The sequence below is a fragment of the Stigmatopora nigra genome, chromosome 22 (assembly GCF_051989575.1).
Source record: "Stigmatopora nigra isolate UIUO_SnigA chromosome 22, RoL_Snig_1.1, whole genome shotgun sequence".
Taxonomy (NCBI): Eukaryota; Metazoa; Chordata; class Actinopteri; order Syngnathiformes; family Syngnathidae; genus Stigmatopora; species Stigmatopora nigra.
Genome location: NC_135529.1, coordinates 40,744 through 60,819, shown reverse-complemented (window position 1 = coordinate 60,819; position 20,076 = coordinate 40,744). Strand labels below are relative to the sequence as shown.

Below are 20,076 nucleotides of genomic sequence, written 5' to 3'. Positions count from 1 at the left end.
TGGTTTTGTCTTGTTTGGTCTACCACATGAGGGTGTTTCACAAGCTTTATTAAACCACGACTTTCAAAATTGCGTTCATCAAATTGACACAACACTCAATGGCAATAATTTTGCTGTTTTCCTGAATGTTGACATGTTGTTGTGCTTTTTTGTTGTTTTGCATCAGCTGTTTAACACCAAAGCGCAAAGTCTGCTGCTCATGACGTCGGTCGCAATGCCCGTCTTCAGCAAGAAGAAGGAGACGGTCAGTCAAAAAACTAACTCCCAAGTCTTTTCTTTTTTCTTTGATTACACACGTACAGAGAAATCATTGTATCTTCACGTTTAAGGCAACTAGGGTTTAGGGACTTTTCATTTGTCATTGGCCGCATTGTACTTATGGTTTCCTTCAAAGGGCCATTATATACTGCCAAGTAGGGCTGCTGGGTCCAAAATACTTAATATATATTGTCTTTTTATCTTTGTTTTTAAAAAAATGAAACATAGGGGAAAAATCATTTGTCATTAATTTAAAGTCCTCATTCTTCTCTATCTAGTCTACATTTTGAAACAGATGATTTTCATTAATAAATGATCAAGTTTTTGCAAGAAACACAGTAGATGCACGTAATTTACTCGTCAGATCTGATCCCTGGGCCTTGAATTTGCCACCTGTAGTTTAGGATTTTAAGAAGAATAAAGATACGGTTACAGTTTAAAATGAGGGTTTCAAAACAGCACCCTATCTTAAATCAATAACCATGTTTCTTAACCTCAATCTAAAACCTAGCCCCAAAACCCTAATGGATAAAAATTAAGTTAATTTAATCAAGGATTCAAGACCTGTTGGGTTTCTGAATTCACATTTCATTGTGTGTGTTAGGGCTTAAAGTAACAATTGGCTCAAATTACCCTAAAATAAACATAAAATAAACATTAATGGTAAAATTCCTTGCAGCTGTGGTTTACATACTGCCAGCATTATTATTATTTTTTTAAAATCCATATTGCTGGGACTTTTTGTCTGATTCTTTACATGTGAACATGTGTACAGTTGTCACACGGGATCCTGCTGGGCGTGGTGGGCACTGACATTCCTCTTTCGGAGGTCATGAAGCTCGCACCCCGATACATGGTCAGTCATCCTCCACATCTAAGTCATCGTCATGATGTCATTGGTGATCCTGTCTTTTATTTTTCCTCAGCTGGGCGTTCACGGCTATGCCTTCCTCATCACCAACAACGGCTACATCCTCGCGCATCCTGACCTCCGACCTCTGGTGACCTCACACTTCTATTGCTGCAAATCTTTCATGGACATTTTTCACCCCCCTAAACATTCACGTGTCTTTTGTTTTCTTGTTATTTTGAGCAGTGTTATAAGAATTATGAGTAATTTGACTTTAAATTTATGATAAATATATATATATATATATATTAAATGTTAAGATATTTTTTTAAGATATAAAAAGAATAAATTACCAAAATTGAAAAACAAAACATTGTGTGAAAATGTTAGAATTTGTAACACGTTTTCAGTACAAGGATGGCAAGAAGCTGAAGCCAAAGCCCAACTACAACAGTGTTGATCTGTCTGAAGTGGAGTGGGAGGACAGTGAAGAGAAGGTGACATCCCCAAACGCATTATGGTCCTGTTCCCAACTGGCCCAATGTCTGATGTGTATTTTCTCTCGTTCAGCTGAGAACAGCCATGGTGAGGGGCGAGACGGGAAGCCACAGTCTGAACGTCAGGGCGTCTGTGGAGAATGGGGTGAGTCCACCTGCGAAGTCTGTAGGAAGTTAGAGCCACTTCCTAAAGAAGGGTGTCTTCTCTAGAAAAGTACTTTAACAAGTTTAGGGTAAAAAATGACTTGATTGACATACACAACATTCTTCCTGCCTTTAAATAGAGGAGACCACTGTTCCTGGTCAACGAATATTTCTACACAAACATCGACGACACTCCTTTCAGGTACAATCTTTTCTATCCTTTTTGATACAATCTATAACGAGTGAGGGATATGGGCCCAAATTCATATCCCGATATATAGCTGATTGAAGCTGGCTATTGTAATACAATAGGCAGTCTATCTCGATATTTTCCTTTTTAAAGTAAGAGTAAATGTTCTGTCCAATTCAAAGCCACGTGACATCACAAAGAATTTTGTTGAAACAGACTATTTCAGTGAACAGTCGCAAAATCAAATAAATGCTCACTTGTTCAAATAACGCAATGAAAAACATAAATAAAATACGACAACAATGTAATATTCTTCATCATGTGCCAAGAATGGTTAATATTACATCAACTTACTGTCTGCATTTAGTGTTCGGGACTCTGGGTTGACTTTGCACGGACAACAACTTTAACAATGTAAACGTTTCTCTTTTTTTTTTTTTTTTTTTTGAACAAACTGATTATTCCATCATAGCATTGTGTGAACTAGTATTACAGTTATCGATCAATTCGAAATGTCAAGGCATCACTTTATTTCCTAAAATGGAACATGACAGCATATACTTTGTTGAGCAATTCATTACGACTGTGGCAAATGTTGTGTGTATTTGTGTTTAGCTTCGGCATGGTGCTCACCCAGGGTCATGGGAAGCTCATGTTTGTGGGAAATGTATCCGTGGAAGAAGGTAAGCTGTATTACCCAGAATAACCCACATTAGTTGAGGATAATTCACTTTTGTCACAATCTTGCTTTAATTATGAACTTTGCATTTGTAGGGCTCCACGACTTGACCTCTCCGGATCTCAGCATCGCATCCGAGTGGTACGACTGGTAGATTTCAATTACCATAAATAGGAATAAATCCTGATGTTAGATAACCGTCAAAGGCTATCAAATATACCTTCCGCGATCCCGTTTTGTGTTTACTCTTTGTGTTGTTCTTCTTAAGGACATATTGTGAGACGGACATTGACCCCGCCCATCGGAAGTACACTCAGCTGGAGGTGGCTATCCGCTACTTAATGGGCAAGGAGCCAGACCTAGAATGTACGTCATCACTATGTATTGACATTGCATTATCACATTAGACCCGATTATTATGAGGGATACATTCTGAACTTAAAAAAAATATATTTGGAATTGTCTCACCTGTAATATTGGTAAGCTGAAAAGCCATAAAAATGAATGACCTAAAAATCTGCATGACCGCCGTGGCACCTTTTAGGATTATTTTCTTAACTGATGGCATCATCTGTGTGTGTTGTCTAGGTGATGAGGTTCTGCTTCAGCAAACTTTGTTTGACGCGGTGGTGACGGCACCGATGGAAGCTTACTGGAACGCCATTGTGCTCAACGACAGGTCAGCACTGCCTGCGTGCAAACGTTTTGTCTTTGTCGGTGTGTACGCGCATATGTGTGGAGAACAGGGTTGTTTGCAAATATAAACAGAAAGACCCAAGCCCAAGTAACGCTCTATTTTTGTTCTCCCAGTAGGTAACTCTTTCCCTGCCATTGGCGGTAATAGATGTCTAAGTCATTCTGGTTGCAAATGAATTAAACGTGCGCCCTTTAAAGATATATATATATATATATATATATATATATATATATATATATATATATATATATATATATATATATATATATATTTTTTTTTTTTTTTTTTAAATTAAACAATATAATAGATTGGAGTAATCCATTAACAAGTGGCAACTCCTCTAAAATTTGTTGATGGGAAGAGATTCATGATAGTGTAAACATTGTGACGAACCAACCTATTCTCCCCTATCATGTGTGTGCCTGTATTATCACACTCACGACAAAGCACACAAATATCGATGGATTGCATTGTTAGGGTATTTTTGTGTGTGTTTGTGCAGGCTGGAGCCCGGCATGGAAGCGGCTTTTCTAGGTACACGTGCTGGTCTGATGAGGATCATGAGATATGCCGGCACGGAGACGCGTGTGGCCAAGTGAGAACACTTTCCGTGTCGATCACCCAATCGCTCAGACTAAATATCACGATGTATCTGGGTGTCATATCACAGGAAGTTCTTGACCCCTTCAGACAAGGACAACTTGTTCACTATCGATCATTTCCCACTGTGGTATCGACTGGCTGTGGAGAATCCACCTGGCAATTTTTTCTACTATGCTGTCAATGACAAAGGTCAGATTGCTACTATCGTTTTCACATAACAGACCGATTCATGATATTGACATTTATCGTTATCATACACGTAAAGCAGGGTTCTCGAACCGATTCCGCAAGGGGCCAGAGTGGGTCGTGGTCTTTGTTTCAACCAATCCAGTGTCAGCAGTTTAGCCGATGAGAGCATAGAAAGGGCACCTTCTCACCAATCTGGTGTCCTACAAGTGCAATCAGTGGATTTCAGTCAGGTGTTTTTTTTTGTTTTCTGCAGAAATCTCATTGATTAAACTGTCTGTGCTGGATCGCTTGGAACAAAAACCTGCACCCACACTGGCCCTCAAGGACCAGTTTGTCCACCATTGGCCTACCCATTTGTACTGTTTGTTGTCTAATTTCTTGGTGTTTTGGTTTCCAGGCGTGAGATACGTGGTGGCCACGACATCGGTCACTGTTTCAGCACAAGGAAAAACAGCCATGGCTGGAGGTCAGTTTTCTTTTAAGTCATTTGCTTTTGTTAGATTTGGTTGCCAAGAACTCATCTCTTTTTATCATCAGTCATTAGAATTATCACATTTCACTACCTTTCGTTACATCGTCACTGCAGTTTTTCTGGACAAAAGTATATGATAAAGGAATTATTTTGGAAAGTTTTCTTGTTTGGCTGTGGCCTTTTCACAGTTTTTGGAGTTTAAGTGTGCTGTCAAAATTTGCCTAATGAGTTCCAACGCGCTACTCGGATACTTTTCAGTGAGTCCCAGTTTGGATGTTAATTGTATTATCCATTAATCCCTAATTTGTTTGCTTCCAATTTTGTGGAAGTTCACTTACTGGCAGCAGTGGACTACCATGTTTGGGATTGTTCTTGATTTGTCTAAAATCATAAATGTTTGAAGTTTTTTTTCTGCGGTGGAAAAACAAATCATCTCAGGCAAAATGATTTTATTGAGTTGGGCGAGTTTTGGAGCACAGAGAGGAATGTAAACAATCCACATTTACTGTGATGGTATAAACACGTGGTAGACATTGAACAAGGTCCTAATTTAAGTTGTAGTATCTCTGTATGGGCTGTAGATGACAGTATTGCTGAAGGCTGGGTGTGCCTATGAAACGAGGCTGTAGCAGAACTACTAAGATGTGAGTTTGTGGTTGTGTTGGGAATTATTCACTATTTGTCTACTTCCTAATCACTACAATGGTGTTTTTATATAGTGGCCTACACTGTTGATTCTGGGACTGAAATTATTCATTGGGCTTGGTAGATGAAAGGTAGTTTTGGTGATGATAAATCAACAGGGATCTTGAGTAAATCAGAAGCTACTGATGCGGTACCCATACACCACGCAGGACTCTTTCGGCGCAGTCTCTTCAAGCCCCTCTTCTGGGTCGGCATTTGGTCCGTCCTGGGCCATAAGCGGTTGCCCACAGTTCTTCATCTTCTTCTGATAGCGTGCCATGAGTGAGGCATAGATGCAGCCATAGGTGGCTGCCACCACCATCATGATACAGACTGTTCCGCACACCACACCCGCTACAATCTGCGTACCGTGAGCTCGGCGGACGCTGATCGGACGGTAGCGCTGCCTTATGCAGTCGTCTGTGATGCTGAGACGACCTGGCGGACACAGAGGGCGGCTAAAATTTTCTGATGAAGACTCCCCAGTGGCGCTCTGCACACAGTTGGCAAACATCTCTGCCGGCACACCGCGTAGGTCCCGCCCCAACAATTTTCTGGGGACACTGCAGATCATGGCGTCTACCAGTCCATCTGTGAAAATACCTTTTGTTAGCATTATGAAAGCTTCTGCACTATGACTTTTAAAAATGGGGTAAAAACAGTTAAACACTCAGCAGTTTTGTCCCATGCCAAAATTAGAAATACACCCCAACTCCATTTTTTTGCTTGAAAACATGACTTAAAAGGTATATAACCCTTCAAGAAAAGTCTAGAGACTTTAGCAGACTATGGCTTGTTAACATTAGATTATGATTTAATATATATTTCATAAATTATATATATTCCTGAAGATAAAAGATTTGCAAGAACTGAAGCCCACCTCGGTAGACCATCCACTCCATCCAGTGTTTGAAGCTCGTCATCCTACAGTCGCATTCCCAGGGGTTCCCAATAAGGTGCAACTCCTGAAGTCCCACAAGGGGCTCAAAGGTGACTCTTTCTAGAATGGCCAGATTGTTCCTGGCCAATGACAACCATGACAATCTCTGCAGACCATCTAAGAGCCCTGTAGGCAGCCAGTGGAGCTCATTTGAGGACAGGTCCAGAACTCGTAGCCACCACAGACCCTTAAAGACCTCCTTGTTCAGGCCCCGGTCCTTCTCTTCTTTGGCATTGAAGTCCTCTGTGGTCAAGTTTGCACCGAGCAGATTGGTGGACAGGTTGAGCCAATGCAGGCTACCTAGATGTGAAAATGCTCCAAAGAACAGGGTAGATAATCGATTCTGGGAAAGGTCCAGGAATTCCAGGCTGGTCAGGTTGCTAAAGTCAACGGATGCAAGTGTGGAAAGGTTGTTCTGAAAGAGGCGCAATGTCACGCAGCCTTGATCCAGCAGGGGCAAGAGGGGTGTCAAGGTGCTCAGAGACAGACCCGAGCAGTCGCTGATGTTGCCATTGCAGGTGCACATGCTGGGACAGCATCGACCCGGGCTCAGGCAGACCATCAAAATCAGAGCCGGTGTAACAGCAGCAGCTGAAAAGCAGACACACAGGGCTGTGTTTTCATGGCTTGTGCAGAAAGTTGTTTCAGAAGTATTGCTTGTAGATTTGCGAACAACAATTTGCCCTGTTGTGATTCCATCTGCAGCCACTTGAAGCCGCTCATGACATTCCCCTTTAAGTCCATTTGGGTGTCAAATGGAAAATCCAAAATACAACGATATATGCCACTGCATCTGGCTCTCGTGAGAAAATCAAGCATGTGTTAACTGATTTGCCACCATTAAAGCCAATTGATCGACTTCTGATCTATTTGAGCTGGAAGTGAAAAATTGCTTGATTGGGACACTAGAATACTTGTGACAATAATCATGATAGTTTATTTAATTGTTTTAAATAATGAGTTGGAGACTTGTCACATTTGTTGTTGAAATAATCTCACATCCAATCACATTATTGTGTTTCTCACAACCCAAGTAAAACTTATTGAGAATGATCGCTGGCACCCTCTTGGTCAAAATGTACCAGCACTGAAACTTGAGCATACATGGTCCTACAGGTTAACTGAATTGGACATAGTACTATATGTACTATCTTTGGGACAGGATATTTGTTTCACAAACCATTTAATGTTCAAGGAATTTAACATCTACATACAAAAGGATGATGACAAAGCAGTAGTAACTGAACTACAAAATAATTTATTTACTTTTAGGAAATATTTAGGTTTTTAGAATTTGAAGAGTATGAATGATCTTTTAGAGAGTATATAAGCAGACCTAGGAATGGTTAAATCTCATTAGGAACTATGCAAGTATGTTTCCTTGTTGGCAAAGTGGTGGCACTTTTCGACATGCTATTGGTGTTAGACATATGGGAGGCCATGACATATATCAACACAAAAAAATAGTTAAAAAAAATAGCAACACTTACCAAGAAGGGCTTGCAGGTTTTGTTGTTGCCAGTTCATATGCCTCATGTCAGCCACATTGATGCCACATTGGATCACGCCAGGGTCCGTTTGAACAAAATCTGCAGAGCACCCAAAACCACACTTTCCATATTTACACCATTGCTCATTTATATGACACTTAGTTACACTTGTTGGACATGCTATATCAGCGGTGGCGAATACATCGATTGTGATGTACCAGTCAATAACAAATGTGCTATTGTTGGATTGCATAACTTACAAACATCACAAGATATTCAATGCTTTAATTTTGTTTATTTATTATTATTTTTATTATGTTATGTGTGGAGCCCGCAACGTCGTCTCACATTAACAAGCTATGACAACTGCTCATTAAGTGATACATTGATCTTGGACACTTCAAATGCGTGCGACTCTTACGTGTTTCAATTCATCACCCTTTGGTGGTGATGAGATTTGTTCCAGTTGCCCCCCCTCTCCCCCCCTCCTAACTCGGTGCCGAGTGACTCCTCCATCCCAACAGCTTGGTGCCAAGCAATCTTTTTAATGTAGCGGCACAGTGTCGCTCTAACGCGCATGCACCCACATGTACTTACATATGGGGTTATGCGACACACCTATAAATTGTAAGAATTAAAACATAAATTGTAAGAATGAATATGATCATTTCTGTAGTCGCTCGCATACAGAAAAAGTGTAAGCACCCCTGGCTATCCATAACTGCCGAACTATCGAGCTAACGTAGATCGCGGGAGGTTGGCTTCTTGCAAACTAAAATTTGAGCAAAGAAAGTTTGTGCACCCCTGTACTACGTGTTATGTTTTTAATCGTGTCTTTAGCTGTTAATCCCTAAATTGAATGTTTTTGCTGTTTACTTTTGAATTAGCGTGAAACGTAGTGTGATATAAACCATTGAATTTAATGGTTTATACCACACTAGGTTTCATGGTAATTCTAAAGTTAACAGCAAAAAAATTTAATCTATCTTTGACACTGTTGACATGCTGGATGCAGACATGCTCGCAGCTTGCCCCTTCCAGCCGAGAGCAGACGCTGCAATGAGTTGGCGCCACTAATCCGCAACTAAATTGAATAATCCCTGGAAAGCTTTGAGTGAGGCCAAACTGCCGGGGTTAGTGAAAAATCACTGCTTGTGGATTAAGAGTATGGTCAGTTCACTGAGTGGAAGCAAAAGAAAACAAATGCAGTACGTGTGCTCGCGCTGGCCTTCTTGCCTCTGCGCTCCATTTGTGGAAGCTCGGAGGCATCTGAGTGACATAAGTCAAGATGGACGATGCCCCAAGCGCTTTTCTTTGTGGGCCCTGCATTTTGCTTTGTTCAAATGCCACAAAAGAAAAGCACACACGTGCCACAGATTGCGGGAGGAAAATACATCTGGCAGCCTAAAAGGAGCTATCAGGCACATTAGATGACAAACCACTCAGGTCACCACAGACAACACAGAAGAACGTCACGACATATGACGTAGAGTTTACGCTATCAGATGTTTAAGGCTGACCTGATGACATTCAGGTTGTTTACTTACTGTACTTAGTTATAACTTAAAATAAGAAAAATATATGTTAAAATATTTTATTATAATTACATGACATTTTACTAAGTGTACATTGCAAATAAGTGACAGTCATGCTGCCTCAAACATTCACACAGGCCACTAAATGATGTCACACTAATCCAAACTAAATGAGGGAATGTGTATTTTTAATGTCAATGTTGTCTAGACTGTATTTTCTGTTTTACTATTTACTGTATGTAACCATACATCAAAATAGATAAAGTATCAAATAAACAAATAGCTTTTTCATTCAAACATGACCTAGCAACCACACTGTAAATAAATAAATCTAGGGTGATGCTTTAATTGACCTAATTGATTAAATTAAGACATCATTTGTAAAGCAACAATCAAATGAATTATTTACAAATTATCAACCAATGTCATTTGTTAGATATGCATCTTTGTTTTAAAACAATGATTTTCATGCCAATGGCCGAAATGTTTCAACAACAAAATTGTCTAAAATTAGAATTTATTTTTTGCTTTAGGTGAAAAGTACATAACAATTTATTCAATCAATCTAAGGGCAATGAATCAAGTGGCAGACTTTGGTAATTTTGACAAATATCATATTCTTATCCAAATATTATATCACCATGAAATTTAATATGTATACCCTGATAACACTATAAAAATACTAAATAACAATTCAACCTAGGGACTAAAGTGAATAAAAACAGGCCTGATTCAAAAAGTCAAAACCCTGCCATTGATTTAAACGCTCAAACGGGACCCAAAAATTAAACCCTAATCTTAAATGTTGGCTCCTCTAAAACTCTAACAGGCCTGAATCCACAGATGCACGGTCCAGTGGGTCTTTTACTCTCAGGAGAACTTCCTAAACAAGTCCCTTTCACTCACACAAGCAGACTTAAAGACACACTCACCATGTGCCAATCAGCTCGACTGTCCAAACAAAAATGCCTTTTCACTTGCTCCACATTGCCGTGATGAAAATGAAGTGGTCCTGCAGGGAAGGAAAGCGAGTGCTCATCCGCCAATAAATCTTGATCCACTTGCTCCTGGAGCTCAAACACAAATGCACTTTATCCTGGATGCTCCTCCTCCTTATCCTCATCATCTGCACACCCTCATAACATCACTGCCCTCTTAGCTGACACACACACACACACACACTGTCACACATAGAACTAGAGAGAGTGCTGTTGCAGAGCTGGTGTTAATGGCATCTATGTGACAAATGTATGTAATGAATGAATAGGAAAGTGTACAAGACACATTAAATATATTTCACTTATACAATACCAAATCCACCCAGTTTTTACTTGTCAAAGCAAACTGCAAAACGTGTATTTCTATCAAAATGAAACACTTTGCTTGTATTTCCCAAAATGCCTCGAAATATATTGTTTTTGCAGGCAGTTTCCCTTTTTGTGGCTTTTTAAATAATTTTTATACACATTGAAAGTCAACATCTCCCACAAGTGATCCCACATCTTATGTAAACCACCTATTCTAACAAAAAATACAGTCTTCCCTCGATTATTGCGACTTCACTTCTTTGTGATTTTTTTCTGCTATTAATTAACGCTGTTTGCAGTTCAAGAAAATGATAAAATATTTTTTTTTATTTAAAAACTCTAAGGTGGCATGCATAGCTTTAATGCAGTAACATTATTATTCCAAATGTATTTTGAGTAGGCCTCAAACAGTCCTAAAGCTTGGCTTAACAGAACAGCATCCATTTTGTCTTTTTGAGAGTGCTTTGACGCCATCTGATTTTGTGTTTGTATATGTGCTACTTTTAGCTGTTGGCCTGCAGATGTCCTTGGATTTATTGGAGAAGACTTTCTGGGCCATCACCAAGCAGGTGACTACACACACACTCACGTAGACAGGCTGCGACTGTGACAGATGTGGGGTAGCACTTAATGAGAGCTGACAGCTGTTGATTACGTTCATCTCCTTATATTTTAATGTTGAGCTTGGTCTCGCGCACTCGCACACCCATACACACGTGCACAGGCATGTCTGTCACTATATGGTATGTGTTGGTGCTTTTATCCAAACCAGCATGGGCAGAGTTGGATTGGATTGGATAACTTTATTCATCTCGTATTTGGGAAATTTCGTTATCGCAGTAGCAAGAGGGTGAGGATGCAAAAATAGGAAAGGCATTTTAGACGTAAATAGATAGGTAATAAGTTAATAAATAAATACATGAATAAATATATAAATAAATAACCATGTTGCTGAAATATATAAATACATACAAATACACACACATACATATATAAGCACATATATAGATACACATTGTCATCGGCCATAAACCCTTCCAGTTTTGTTAACTTTGGAATAACAAACAATTTGTTTCAGAGCACTGATTGATGATTACATGTACCGATTATATCTGCCCTACTTAATTTCTTTTTTAAATGGAAGTTTGATCTCATAATTTTATATTTGAAGGGCAAATGTTAAATTTTAATTTGACTCATTGCTGCCCCTGGGCCTATAGCAGTGATACATCATTCAGTTTAGTACATACAGCAAAACATGCAACTGTGATTTAGTACTCTCTACGAAAATGTTTAATTTACATGTAAAAATGTCTAATTTACGTTTAAAATGTTTAATTTACATGTAAAAATGTTTAATTTACTTATTTTCATTATGCTATACTTTTTCAATAGTTTACAAAAACAATATTGCAATGAATATCAAAACATGACAATAACAGTTTGTTTGATTTAAATTGTCCTACGCTTATTTTATTGTAATTTTTTACATTTTATATCGATTTTTGCATGAATCACTCCAGAAATACTCCGGAAATGGGACAAGGGTACTGAAATGGGGTCAACGTAGGTTGGCAGCTCTGTAATCTTGTTTGCAATTGACATTTTCTCCTTGAGCTCGCGTGGTCACAAAAACCACAAAAAATATGCAGTGTAGGGGGCTTGAACACTCTAAATCGCCCTTAGGTATTAGTTTGAGCATGAATGGTTGTTTGTCTCCTCGTGCCCTGCGATTGGCTGGCCACCGATTCAGGATGCTGTCCGGCCTGGTAGCCGTAGTTGGCTGGGATAAGCCGTATGGAAATTGAATGAATGTTAATCTGCCTTGTTATAGTATCTAACCTAAGTGAAAATGTTCTACCCTTTGGATTAAAAATACATCTCCATTTGCTATATGAAAAGTTCTAAATCATTATTTTTGAGCATATGTTTAATGATGGACTCATTTTGAATCATTCCTTGTCGTTTTTCTTTTAGGCAAGCGACACAGACGTGAGTTTTTACACTTTGGTGTGACCAATATCACTGCATCAAAGATATTTTTGTTAATTCATATATGTTTGATAGTGTTCAAACATCGAAGGACTGTGCCCCCTCAACTGCGAAAGTGATGTACGTAACTCCGTCGTGCTTGTTCGTTGTTGACATGGCATCGGCTTGATCTCATTGCCCATCTCATGTGCTCCATCTCAGGATCTGAGGTGTTTGCTGGTGGACAGTCATGGCTTCATCCTGCTCTCCAAGGAGAGGAAGGAGGTCAGAGGTCAAGGGTCACATCTGATAAGGATTATTTTGATAACCACATCTGGATGGTGATGCGGGATTTGATCGCCTAATCTTCTGCCACACGACCTTCACACTCACCTTCAATGCTAACTACACACACACACTAAATTTTCAACCAATGGAATGAGTTTTAGGATCAAGTCACCACTTGATTGCTGGACTTTGACAGTAGATTAAGACAAATGTAAACACAGACAATTTATATGAACAAGTGAATTTAACATGTCATCAGGGTTTTTTTTTGTTTGTTTTTTTAACATAGTTTTGATGCCGCTTCCTTTTTTTCCAGGTGGGTCGTTTCATGGGCGAGGTGGATGGCGCTGTGATGGCGACACTCATAAAGATGGGCATGTATAAAAAGTCAGTGGCAAGTGCTAACCTTCTTACCTTCTTCTCATGATGCCACAAAAAGTGAAATTTGTCAGGGAGGGTCTTAACATTTCACATTCTTTTTGAGAAAAAGCTTTGCCCTATTTAGAGAGAACCCCCTGTCATTTAGTAAAAGTTTCTATTTTTTAATCTTATGATTGTTAAATTCATTTATCTTTTATTCTTTACTTTTACATAAAAAATCTGATTTAATGTGAGATTAAAACCTTTTGCCCGTCCACATAAAAGGACAATTTTCTTCTTTAAAAAAATACAGTTTATTATTTTTCTATCGCTTAATATTTTCAAATTCACAAATGAACATTTAAATAATTGTTATTTTCAATGTTCAAATAAAAGGATTTCGTGGTAAAAGATTAAGCAGTAAATATATGATTAAAAATGTGATCTAAGTATTTTGACCTACATCTTATGATACCATTTTGTATTAGTGGATTATATTTATTCTTTATTTACTGTAGTTCTTTTCACATAAATCACATTACGTTTTACAGATGAAATCCCTTTTCCATTTAAACAAATGACCTTTGTTTCCCTTTGGCGAACAACAAATCCTTTTCTATTTGTTTGTTATTGTGTGTTTTTTTTAATATACCAAAGACAATATAGTACATAAGTAGTGTACTTTTTGGAGTAGTGTATTATATTTGTTGACGGTTTGCATTGAGTCACAGCTTGATGAAAAGTGGATATCTTAATGCAACTCTGCTATTTTTCCATGTGGCGGTTTTAGGGTTTCGCTGTTTGACTACCAGGCCATGTGCAAGAACAGCCACCATCACGCCAGCAGTGCTCGGCCTCTGCTAAGTGTGAGTGTGCACGACACATGCACAAAAATACCAGACAAAATGCACAAAACAGCACAAAAATGCAACCATTCAAATATACTTTGAGTCCCATCCAAGTATACTTCAATAGTAGACAAAGTTCACCACTCATTCCTTATTAGTGAAATAATGCCATACTATATTTCAGTCACATAAAATTATATGTAATATGTGCCTATATTTCTATATTTTAATGAACTTTCTCAACTTGATTTAGCATACCTGGCTATCTAGGCTAATTGATTCCCTTATTAATGATGGAATTCCCCCTATTAAGCAACTTAAAAATAACGTACAAATGCAACGAGGCACATATTTACACACACAGGGTGCACGTAAAAGTCTAAAATTTTCTCCAAAGTAGAGGTGGTGCCCAATCAGTATGCACTAAATTCAAGATTCTGTAGATGTCAATGTATGACGCTGAGAGCTTGACTGTCTGGGTACATTGCTTGCTGATGCGCTATATTTATATAGTAAAAAGGTGGACTGGTGAAAGGGGAATGCGCGTTCGCATATAATGCTCTAAGCATGACATTATCTGTCGGCGATGACGTTTTCATCTGCGACCAGTAATCGAGACGATCTGAAATGGGTGAAACGAGATCGGTTTTACAATTTTAAAATCCCAATCAAAAGTTGTGATACGGTGTACACAATTTAAAGTGATCAAAAAACGTATAAAATATGCACAAATTGACACGTATGATTTAATATCTACTACCATCTATCTTAATATTTATACACTGTTGGTGTCAAGGAGTAAATAAACAAGCAGAATTTCATGTTGTACACCATTAGTAGTTTAAGTTAAAAATTATTCTTATTCACTTTAAATGTGGCATTCTTGGAATGATTTAACTCTTCACCTGATGTTACAAATTTATTGTTTTTGTTTTCTTTGTCTCGGCAGCCCTTCTATGGCCTTGTGGCAATCATTCGCTGGATCTTTTCCAATGCACTTATGTGAGTAATATATGTATATAATATGTGTATATTATATCACAGTATGAATTTGTTTTCCCATTAGCAGGTGATGTCTATCTTGTTTAAAAGTGACGACAGGTAATGCCAAACCTAACGCTGTTGTACCAATAGCTTAGTTTATTGGCTTCCCCCATGTTCTCATGTTAATGCACAACACCCATTATGTTAAAACATTGGATTGGATGGGGTAACTTTATTCATCCCATATTCGGGAAATTTCGTTGACGCAGTAGCAAGAGGGTGAAGATATAGAAATAGGAAAGGCATTAAATACTGTATGCCCGCTAATAATAGGACGTTGAAGTATTTGTTTCTAGTGTGTTAAAAATACGCTTCCCAGAGTATTCACTTTTAATGCTATATTATGACATCTTTTTATCCCAAAAATATTCTGCTAAATAACAATTTCATATGAAGCCTCTGGACTTGTTGCTGTTTGCATTTCAACAATTTACCATATTAAAAAAAAACAATACAATCAAGCATAGAATTTAAATGTGCAGCAAAATTTATCAGAATGTTTGTGTGTGTTTCAAGGTTCGTGTTGGACTTCAACCTGTGCGGTTTTTGGCACTCGGACTACTTTGTGGATGGTAATGTATCCTCCTGCTATAATTATAATGCACTGGTGCTTTGAGATACAGTCCTCTATACAAACTCTCATATCTCAAATCTTGGTTAGTAATTGCTTAAAACAATTCTTTAAAACAACAACAAAAAAGTCCTTGTATCTTAAGGCACTCCTGAATTCCCAAAAGGACGCTCCTGGTTTGTGAGGGGCGTCCTTGAGTGTTTATTGTGTTCTTGTTGTCAATGTTTCATTGATTATTTGATGACATTACCATCTTCATCATCCTTCTCCATGCGATCATCTCTATCATCCTCATCATCATCTACCAGCCAAGGCTGGATATCACACAAGTGAGTTTAAAACAAGCATCACGTGGTTGAGTTGACAATATTTTCTACATATCTACCACAACTGTGGCTGTGTGTGTGTGTGTGTGTGTGTGTGTGTGTGTGTGTGTTTGTAGCTCACAAGCAGAAGAAGGTGGAAGCGCTGGCTCCATGCGAGACGGCCTATCCAGGGTTTACGTACGACTCGTCCGTCAAGGAAGCAAATAGTATCATCAAATGCGGACGCTGCCAGAAGTACGTCGACACAGAAGACGTTACTTACGGTTGACCAAAAGTTCGCTTTCTGTTCATACTCAAATGGAGCTCACAATCTTGTTGCCTCGGCAGGATGTTTGTGGTGCAGCAGGTTCCCGACACCAACTTGCTGCTGCTGGTGACTGAAGCAAACTGTGACTGTTCGCGCCAGTATAGCCCCATCCTGCTACAGGCCAAAGAGATCAAATATATCCTTTTGACTAGTCTCTGAGTCAACTCCAGATGAGGGATGTCCTGATCTGATACTCAGTATCAGTATCTGCGCCCCCTAAAACCGTTTAAGGTTGGAGTTTTTGCAGTAGTCGTGTGTGTTTTTAGTATTACTGTGATTTTATGCTGGTGTCAATCAAATCACGAGGCAAATATGCAGGCACAGTGGGACGACGTCTCATTATAAACCAATGAGAGTAACAGTTCAATGTGTAATTTTCATTTAAAAATCTGGCCACATTCACGCTCACACCAAGGAGCAATTTAGTGTTCGCGTGGTCTAACATGCATGTTTTTTGGAAATGTGGGAGAAAATCGGTGTATCCGGAGAAAACCCACACAAGAGAACATGCAAACTCCACACAGAAGGACTGGCCTGGGTTTGAACCCGGACCCCAGAACTGCGAGGCCTTCCTAACTACTCAGCAGCCGATATATTGTAATATTGCAAACAAGGCATTTCGTGACTTAAATGCAAAGTGATTTATCATTTACTGGTTTCATTATATTTGGATTTAATTTTGCTGCTGTACAAATTGAATTGAATGTTTTTATTCAAACTCATATGAACATATGGGCATTTGAAAACAATATCTTGAGAAAAATCACATTGGATCGAAAGTCAGTGTCATTATAGGGCCTCTCTAGTCTAGACCATTTTCTTTGACGTCCTCAAACATAACGCCACTGTCAAGTGCAACCGGATGAAGACGCAGAAAGTGCGCCGGCGCCCTGAGTCTTGCCATGCCTACCACCCCAAGGTCAGATTTTATTTATTAACATTTTTTATCGGAGTAGCAAATCCATATGCTAGTCGGATAGCTCCTTCTATTGGGCAAAGGTAGTTTTGCAGAGTATCATTTCTACATCATAGGCTGTTGTGGATAGCGATTTTCGATTTCAGCATCGAAAGACTATCTACGTACACGTATATTTAATATAGGAAGGCAAAACGTGACCATGACACTAACTGAATTTATAATCTAAAAATGGATTTAAAAAAATGCATAGCACCTTTTGGTATGATAACTAAATCAGAAAACATTTAAAAATAAAAAAATATTAGTAAAATCGTAATTTCCTTTGCCTGTCATCAGTGGCATGACTCCACAACAACAACTATTGACTTGACTGGGGGAAAAAAAAAACATTTGCTCATCAACTACTGTATTAACATCTTGCTTTTTTTGTGGTTGTTTCAGGAAAATGCCAAGGATTGTGGGGGTGCGTGCACCATCTGGCTGTCAATGAGGCTTTTGTGTGGCTCCCTGCTGCTTTGCGGGTCATTCGTCCACATCACGTAACCATGGCAAGTGGCTACTCCTGAGGTGAGGGGATGTCAGGGAAATTCTGTTTGTGATCCATAGAAGGGGGGTATAATGGATTTTCACGATAGAAACAAAGTAGCTATATATGTATATGTATATATGTCTGTATATATGTGTGTATACATCAGTGTATACATCAGTGTATACATCAGTGTATACATCAGTGTATACATCAGTGTATACATCAGTGTATACATCAGTGTATACATCAGTGTATACATCAGTGTATACATCAGTGTATACATCAGTGTATACATCAGTGTATACATCAGTGTATACATCAGTGTATACATCAGTGTATACATCAGTGTATACATCAGTGTATACATCAGTGTATACATCAGTGTATACATCAGTGTATACATCAGTGTATACATCAGTGTATACATCAGTGTATACATCAGTGTATACATCAGTGTATACATCAGTGTATACATCAGTGTATACATCAGTGTATACATCAGTGTATACATCAGTGTATACATCAGTGTATACATCAGTGTATACATCAGTGTATACATCAGTGTATACATCAGTGTATACATCAGTGTATACATCAGTGTATACATCAGTGTATACATCAGTGTATACATCAGTGTATACATCAGTGTATACATCAGTGTATACATCAGTGTATACATCAGTGTATACATCAGTGTATACATCAGTGTATACATCAGTGTATACATCAGTGTATACATCAGTGTATACATCAGTGTATACATCAGTGTATACATCAGTGTATACATCAGTGTATACATCAGTGTATACATCAGTGTATACATCAGTGTATACATCAGTGTATACATCAGTGTATACATCAGTGTATACATCAGTGTATACATCAGTGTATACATCAGTGTATACATCAGTGTATACATCAGTGTATACATCAGTGTATACATCAGTGTATACATCAGTGTATACATCAGTGTATACATCAGTGTATACATCAGTGTATACATCAGTGTATACATCAGTGTATACATCAGTGTATACATCAGTGTATACATCAGTGTATACATCAGTGTATACATCAGTGTATACATCAGTGTATACATCAGTGTATACATCAGTGTATACATCAGTGTATACATCAGTGTATACATCAGTGTATACATCAGTGTATACATCAGTGTATACATCAGTGTATACATCAGTGTATACATCAGTCTATACATCAGTGTATACATCAGTGTATACATCAGTCTATACATCAGTCTATACATCAGTGTATACATCAGTCTATACATCAGTGTATACATCAGTGTATACATCAGTGTATACATCAGTGTATACATCAGTGTATACATCAGTGTATACATCAGTGTATACATCAGTGTATACATCAGTGTATACATCAGTGTATACATCAGTGTATACATCAGTGTATACATCAGTGTATACATCAGTGTATACATCAGTGTATACATCAGTGTATACATCAGTGTATACATCAGTGTATACATCAGTGTATACATCAGTGTATACATCAGTGTATACATCAGTGTATACATCAGTGTATACATCAGTGTATACATCAGTGTATACATCAGTGTATACATCAGTGTATACATCAGTCTATACATCAGTGTATACATCAGTGTATACATCAGTCTATACATCAGTCTATACATCAGTGTATACATCAGTCTATACATCAGTGTATACATCAGTGTATACATCAGTGTATACATCAGTGTATACATCAGTGTATACATCAGTGTATACATCAGTGTATACATCAGTGTATACATCAGTGTATACATCAGTGTATACATCAGTGTATACATCAGTGTATACATCAGTGTATACATCAGTGTATACATCAGTGTATACATCAGTGTATACATCAGTGTATACATCAGTGTATACATCAGTGTATACATCAGTGTATACATCAGTGTATACATCAGTGTATACATCAGTGTATACATCAGTGTATACATCAGTGTATACATCAGTGTATACATCAGTGTATACATCAGTGTATACATCAGTGTATACATCAGTGTATACATCAGTGTATACATCAGTGTATACATCAGTGTATACATCAGTGTATACATCAGTGTATACATCAGTGTATACATCAGTGTATACATCAGTGTATACATCAGTGTATACATCAGTGTATACATCAGTGTATACATCAGTGTATACATCAGTGTATACATCAGTGTATACATCAGTGTATACATCAGTGTATACATCAGTGTATACATCAGTGTATACATCAGTGTATACATCAGTGTATACATCAGTGTATACATCAGTGTATACATCAGTGTATACATCAGTGTATACATCAGTGTATACATCAGTGTATACATCAGTGTA

The 20,076-nt window shown here is 38.2% G+C and overlaps 2 protein-coding genes across 5 annotated transcripts in view; one reads left to right on the top strand and one right to left on the bottom strand.

Moving 5' to 3' along the window:
* Positions 1-20,076, top strand: part of LOC144215363 (voltage-dependent calcium channel subunit alpha-2/delta-4-like) — a 29,402-nt gene that overhangs the window by 7,951 nt on the left and 1,375 nt on the right. For 2 of the 4 annotated variants that reach the window (XM_077744232.1, XM_077744231.1), the window contains 26 exons: positions 167-244; positions 1,034-1,114; positions 1,185-1,259; positions 1,519-1,605; positions 1,679-1,750; positions 1,890-1,951; positions 2,555-2,622; positions 2,714-2,759; positions 2,887-2,984; positions 3,207-3,297; positions 3,818-3,910; positions 3,986-4,107; positions 4,505-4,573; positions 11,043-11,104; positions 12,513-12,527; positions 12,603-12,647; positions 12,729-12,791; positions 13,111-13,181; positions 13,945-14,020; positions 14,952-15,004; positions 15,563-15,618; positions 15,926-15,946; positions 16,060-16,177; positions 16,271-16,391; positions 17,092-17,169; positions 17,611-17,736. In XM_077744232.1, the coding sequence (XP_077600358.1) occupies positions 167-244; positions 1,034-1,114; positions 1,185-1,259; positions 1,519-1,605; positions 1,679-1,750; positions 1,890-1,951; positions 2,555-2,622; positions 2,714-2,759; positions 2,887-2,984; positions 3,207-3,297; positions 3,818-3,910; positions 3,986-4,107; positions 4,505-4,573; positions 11,043-11,104; positions 12,513-12,527; positions 12,603-12,647; positions 12,729-12,791; positions 13,111-13,181; positions 13,945-14,020; positions 14,952-15,004; positions 15,563-15,618; positions 15,926-15,946; positions 16,060-16,177; positions 16,271-16,391; positions 17,092-17,169; positions 17,611-17,712 (1,923 nt within the window). In that variant the 3' untranslated portion in view covers positions 17,713-17,736. The remainder of the gene's footprint in view (positions 1-166; positions 245-1,033; positions 1,115-1,184; positions 1,260-1,518; positions 1,606-1,678; positions 1,751-1,889; positions 1,952-2,554; positions 2,623-2,713; positions 2,760-2,886; positions 2,985-3,206; positions 3,298-3,817; positions 3,911-3,985; positions 4,108-4,504; positions 4,574-11,042; positions 11,105-12,512; positions 12,528-12,602; positions 12,648-12,728; positions 12,792-13,110; positions 13,182-13,944; positions 14,021-14,951; positions 15,005-15,562; positions 15,619-15,925; positions 15,947-16,059; positions 16,178-16,270; positions 16,392-17,091; positions 17,170-17,610; positions 17,737-20,076) is intronic. The other 2 variants (XM_077744234.1, XM_077744233.1) reach the window with 1 other exon arrangement.
* Positions 5,014-10,354, bottom strand: LOC144215366 (leucine-rich repeat and transmembrane domain-containing protein 2-like). Its single transcript, XM_077744236.1, has 4 exons — positions 10,161-10,354; positions 7,694-7,792; positions 6,144-6,794; positions 5,014-5,854 (listed from the first exon to the last, which is right to left on the bottom strand). The coding sequence occupies exons 2-4, from the start codon at positions 7,737-7,739 to the stop codon at positions 5,397-5,399; spliced, it is 1,155 nt and encodes a 384-aa protein (XP_077600362.1). The 5' UTR covers positions 7,740-7,792; positions 10,161-10,354; the 3' UTR covers positions 5,014-5,396.